The following is a 5,144-nucleotide window of genomic DNA, read 5'->3' as shown; positions in this document are numbered from 1 at the left end:
CCCGCGCACTGCGCAGACGCGCGCCTCGGCTGACTGCACTGCCCAGTGGCCCGATGCCGCGCAGCCAATCAGAGCGCCACCAACCGGGCTCCGCGCGCCGGCGGCCGCGCTGGTGAGGCGCACGACAAAACACGCGGCCGGGGCGGAGCCTCCGGGGAGGGGCGAGGCGCTAGGGGCGGGACTTGTGGGCGGGTCCTGCGAGGCGGGCAGCCCGGAGAGGCGGGACTGGGACCTGAAGGGCGTGGCTAAGGGGTCCAGTGGGCGGGGCCAGCTCTTCCGGTACCTTCGGTCGTGGCGTGGGCCCGGGGCGTGAAAGGGGGCCGCCCCCGGGGCGACCAGGAGGCTTGTAAGGAGGGTCGACGGGGTCTGGGAGACAGGAGTTTGGGGACGACCTCAGATTCCGAGAGCCTCGGGGGTGGTGGCGGGCAGAGTAATCACAGTGTAATCACTGTGTCCTGAGGTGAGTGCGGGGACGCGGGGCTGGACCCTGGGTCAAGGGGGATGGAGCTCGGAGGTGGTGGGGCGGGAGATGAGGGGGGGCGGGAGATGAGGGGGGGCGGGAGATGAGGGGGGGGCGGGAGATGAGGGGGGGCGGGAGATGAGGGGGGGCGGGAGATGAGGGGGGGGCGGGAGATGAGGGGGGCGGGAGATGAGGGGGGCGGGAGATGAGGGGGGGGCGGGAGCCCGGGGTCGAGAGGGCGGGAGATGAGGGGGCGGGAGATGAGGGGGGGCGGGAGATGAGGGGGGGCGGGAGCCCGGGGTCGAGAGGGCGGGAGATGAGGGGGCGGGAGATGAGGGGGGGCGGGAGATGAGGGGGGGGCGGGAGATGGGGGGGCGGGAGATGAGGGGGGGCGGGAGCCCGGGGTCGAGAGGGCGGGAGATGAGGGGGCGGGAGATGAGGGGGGGGCGGGAGATGGGGGGGGCGGGAGCCCGGGGTCGAGAGGGCGGGAGATGAGGGGGGCGGGAGATGAGGGGGCGGGAGATGAGGGGGCGGGAGATGAGGGGGGCGGGAGATGAGGGGGGGCGGGAGCCCGGGGTCGAGAGGGCGGGAAATGAGGGGGCGGGAGATGAGGGGGGGCGGGAGATGAGGGGGGGCGGGAGATGAGGGGGCGGGAGATGAGGGGGGGCGGGAGCCCGGGGTCGAGAGGGCGGGAAATGAGGGGCCGGGAGATGAGGGGGCGGGAGATGAGGGGGCGGGAAATGAGGGGGGGCGGGAGATGAGGGGGGCGGGAGATGAGGGGGCGGGAGATGAGGGGGGGCGGGAGCCCGGGGTCGAGGGGGCGGGAGATGAGGGGGCGGGAGATGAGGGGGCGGGAGATGAGGGGGCGGGAGATGAGGGGGGGGCGGGAGCCCGGGGTCGAGAGGGCGGGAGATGAGGGGGCGGGAGATGAGGGGGGGCTGGAGATGGGGGGGGGCGGGAGCCCGGGGTCGAGAGGGCGGGAGATGAGGGGGCGGGAAATGAGGGGGGGCGGGAGATGAGGGGGGGGCGGGAGCCCGGGGTCGAGAGGGCGGGTGATGAGGAGGGGGCAGGAGATGAGGGGGCGGGAGCCCGGGGTCGAGAGGGCGGGTGATGAGGAGGGGGCAGGAGATGAGGGGGCGGGAGCCCGGGGGTCGCGGGGGCCGGAAACCGGAAATGGGGGACGGGAGCCAGGGGTCGGGTGGACGGGCTTAGACGGGCTTCGGGGGACCTCTGGGGTGGGCCGGAAGTTGGGCACCCCGGCCTCCAGGTGGACCAGCTGCCCCGCCCGCCCCCATCCCAGGAGGGGGCCCGAGGTGCAGAGAGCAGGAACCTGGTCTCCCACCTGGAGCCCTGCACCAGGTGAGCGCAGGTCTCCATTAGAGAAGAGTCGTGTTGTTTTAGTGGACTGAACTTAGGAGGAAAAAACATTATTCTTTTTAATATATAAAAAAAGAAAGAAAAATGTAAAACAATCTTTGAGAATTCACAGGGCTACTTTGCTAGGGAGCTGTAAGAAGTCAGTGTTGGTGCCCACACCTTACAGGCTCACGGCTTTGGCCTGGACCACTGGGTGTGTAACACAGGGAAGGTTTGGTTGGAAGTCTCAACGTAAATTGGGGACATGTCATGATATGTTTATTAGACATTAGAGAGGAAATGTCCAGTAGGCTGCATTCAAGTAGAGAGGAATTTGGTAGTCATCTGTTTTCATCATTTGAAATCGCAAAATTAGACTAACCAGGAAATCAGAGCTTCAGTAATCCCTGCGGCACCAACCTTGTCATGTCCAGGGGGTGAGAGTCAGGGAAGCCCGGTGAAGACCAGATCTGTGCTGAGGATTTGGAGGAATGTTAAACAAGGACTGGGAATTCATGATTGGATGTGGCGAAACAATTTACTGGTGATTGACAAACTATCTCAGGAGACATGGGGAGAAATGACTAATGGCAGAATTTTTCTAAATTCTGATTAATTATGGAGTCTGAAAAGAGGCATTGACTTCCATTTCTTGCCCAAACACACATTTACAAGACAAAGACAAAACCCACAAAGAATGAAGATACCAGTTAGCAAGAGAGGCTGGGAGTGGATGGAAGAATGATAACTGACCTAGCAAACCAACAAAGTTAAAATCTATATATGTGGCTTAAACGAATAAAAAGACCACTCTTGTCAATAAATCCCAGGAAGGTACAAAAAACTGGAAACCTGCCAGTTGAGTCCTCCTCAAAGTTAAAACTGTTTGGGTAGTTTAATAGCAATAAAAACTGGAATGATGATAATTTTTTTAAAAAAAGTCCAGCACAATAAATTGGGTAGGGAACAAGAGGAAGCAAAAAGATCACATATGTTTGGAAATTTGAGAACACCTGCCACAAAAGTGATTTTGAAATTTTCAATAAACAGCCAGTTGCAGTGGGACATACCTGTAATACCAGCAGCTTAGGAGGCAGAGGCAGGAAGATCACAAAGCCAGCCTCAGCACCTTAGCAAGACCCTCTCTCTAAATAAAAAAAAGAGGCTGGGGATGTGGTTCAGTGGTTAAGCACACCTAGGTTCAATCCCGATAACCAAAAATAATAATAAAAAGCAAACAAAAGGGAATGATTTCCAGTCTATAATGCTATTCCCATTCAAATGATGAGTCAAAAATTTAAGGATAGAAATAAAGACATTTTAGATATGTGAGCTCAAGCTATTAAAACTAAGCTCCATCAAAATGAGAAAGCAGACCAAGGAAGAGGAAGATATGACTTAGAATCCAGGAAATGTCCAAGCTGTGGCAGGAAGACAGGAGGCCTTGGAGGGTGGTCTTCCACAGAAAGTGGAGCTAGCATTTTATCTGATGCATATGATTGTGTCACAAGAAGCTTTATTTACTCTTAGGGTAGAGAATTTTGGGTGAAGTTGCAATAGGAACAGAGAAAAACAAGCAAATTTAAAAAATAAGGCAATTATTAACTTTAGGAAAAAATCAAAAGTTGTACCTCAAAAAAAAAAAAAAAAAAAAGTTCAGCAGCCAGTAGTAAATATGAACTCAGAATGGAGATTTCAGCCAACATGTTACACTGTTACATATTACAGGAAAGGAAATATAGGTATGTGTGAATGGTATACATTGCAGGGAAGACAGGATGGAGAGCTAACTCCTCTCCCATTATAGGAAATTAACAATGTCTGAAATCAAGATTAAGAAATGACATTAAATATCTGTTGATAAACATGAAGTGAATCACTGAAGAAATTCGTAAGAGTAGTGTTGGAATATAGGGATTGCCTGGCAGATTTGGTGAGGTTAGATGGTACTTGTTTCCTCATTGAAATATGTAGGGTCATTATCTAACGATATTGGAGGTTTGAAGAGAACCAGAAGACATGAAATAGTCTTCCAGGATTATAATTGGGAAATATGAGTATCAATTTAAGATTGGTAGTCATAATGTCACCAAGTCTGTTAATACTTTTCTCAAATTCATTCTCTTGTTCCATAGCAGCTACTAGAACTCAGGCTTACAAACCTGCCTCTCCAACCTGGACAGCTGGAACATTCCGTTCTCAAGATTCCTGACTCATCTTCCCTCTTCCACATGGAACCATCTAAGAGCACAGAAAAATTAGTCACTTCCCTGGCTAATATCCTCTAACAACTGATTCCCAAGCACTCAGAATATGGTCTGACCCTGCCTACCTGTTCCTTTCACATGGCCACACAACCAAACTGGTGCCTCTAGGCTTTCTTCATGTCCTCTCAAGTAAACTCTCCCATCTGTCCCAGCTTCCAGTCCAGGAATATCTATCAATGTACATTGTCAAGAGTCCTGTGTATATACACATACCTCTGTTAGCTCTCATGTGAGTTGGGTGCTCCTGACAGGCAGGGCTCCTATGCCTTACCCATCCCTACATAGCTGATGGCTGGCACATCAGGGTCTGTGACTTTGCGGTGAGAATTATCTTGTTACAAATGGAAATATAAGCTGCAGACAACTTCAACATATGCAGGTGGGTGGGTGACCGTCTGAGATCAGGAAACATAAGAATATTTCATTCTGCAAACTGTGTAGGATCTGAGATTCAATTCAGACGGTTTATTTGCATGATTAATCACATTTTCAACAGTACATCAACCATCTAAGAATAACATAATTTTGAGTAAAAGCAGAAACTCTTCTGGATATAACTGCTCTCCACTTAGGCTGCTCAAATGTCCACCATGTCCAGTAGTGCAGAGAGATGGAGCTCAGAGGCAACTTCTTCTTCCCTTGAACTTCGGATCAGCCTTTCCAGGTGCTTCAACCGTTCTGTCAGAGATGTACCTGTTGCCTCTGACTGCTGCAATTGCTCCTCTGTCCTTGCATTCTGTTGGTATAAAAAAGCAGCTCAGGTTAACATCATCTGGAGACCACCACCACCACCACCACCACGGCTAACATGCTTCTAGCCTCTTCCAATACATTCATGGAGCCAGTATCATCTGGAAATATACTGTTTCCCTTTGTATTCTACATGAACAATTTCCAGTGCCATTCATTTTTAATAAGATATCCTCGAGGGTTGTGACAATACATTCACCATATGAAGGTATTGTAACTTGCTTAACCAAACTCTCGTCCTTGGACAGTTTGTTTCTGCTTTTATGCAGCATAGTCAGCACTACAGCAAACTTTTTTTATACAGTAATTTT

The 5,144-nt window shown here is 52.2% G+C and overlaps 1 protein-coding gene and 1 long non-coding RNA gene across 2 annotated transcripts in view; one reads left to right on the top strand and one right to left on the bottom strand.

Annotated features, from left to right (window-relative positions):
• The first annotated feature begins 321 nt into the window (after positions 1-321).
• Positions 322-4,234, top strand: LOC114080659 (uncharacterized). Its single transcript, XR_003580634.2, has 2 exons — positions 322-460; positions 3,952-4,234. It is a non-coding gene; the product is annotated as an uncharacterized lncRNA (long non-coding RNA).
• A 287-nt stretch (positions 4,235-4,521) lies between these two features.
• The window catches only part of Mcm3ap (minichromosome maintenance complex component 3 associated protein), a 45,110-nt gene continuing 44,487 nt past the window's right edge, over positions 4,522-5,144 (bottom strand). The window contains exon 29 of the mRNA XM_027922231.3: positions 4,522-4,819. Coding sequence (XP_027778032.2) covers positions 4,661-4,819 — 159 coding nt within the window. The 3' untranslated portion in view covers positions 4,522-4,660. The remainder of the gene's footprint in view (positions 4,820-5,144) is intronic.

Source organism: Marmota flaviventris, chromosome 8, assembly GCF_047511675.1.
Source record: "Marmota flaviventris isolate mMarFla1 chromosome 8, mMarFla1.hap1, whole genome shotgun sequence".
NCBI classification, from domain to species: Eukaryota; Metazoa; Chordata; class Mammalia; order Rodentia; family Sciuridae; genus Marmota; species Marmota flaviventris.
The sequence above is the reverse complement of the archived record's forward strand: the minus strand, read 5'-3'. Positions and strand labels throughout refer to the sequence as shown.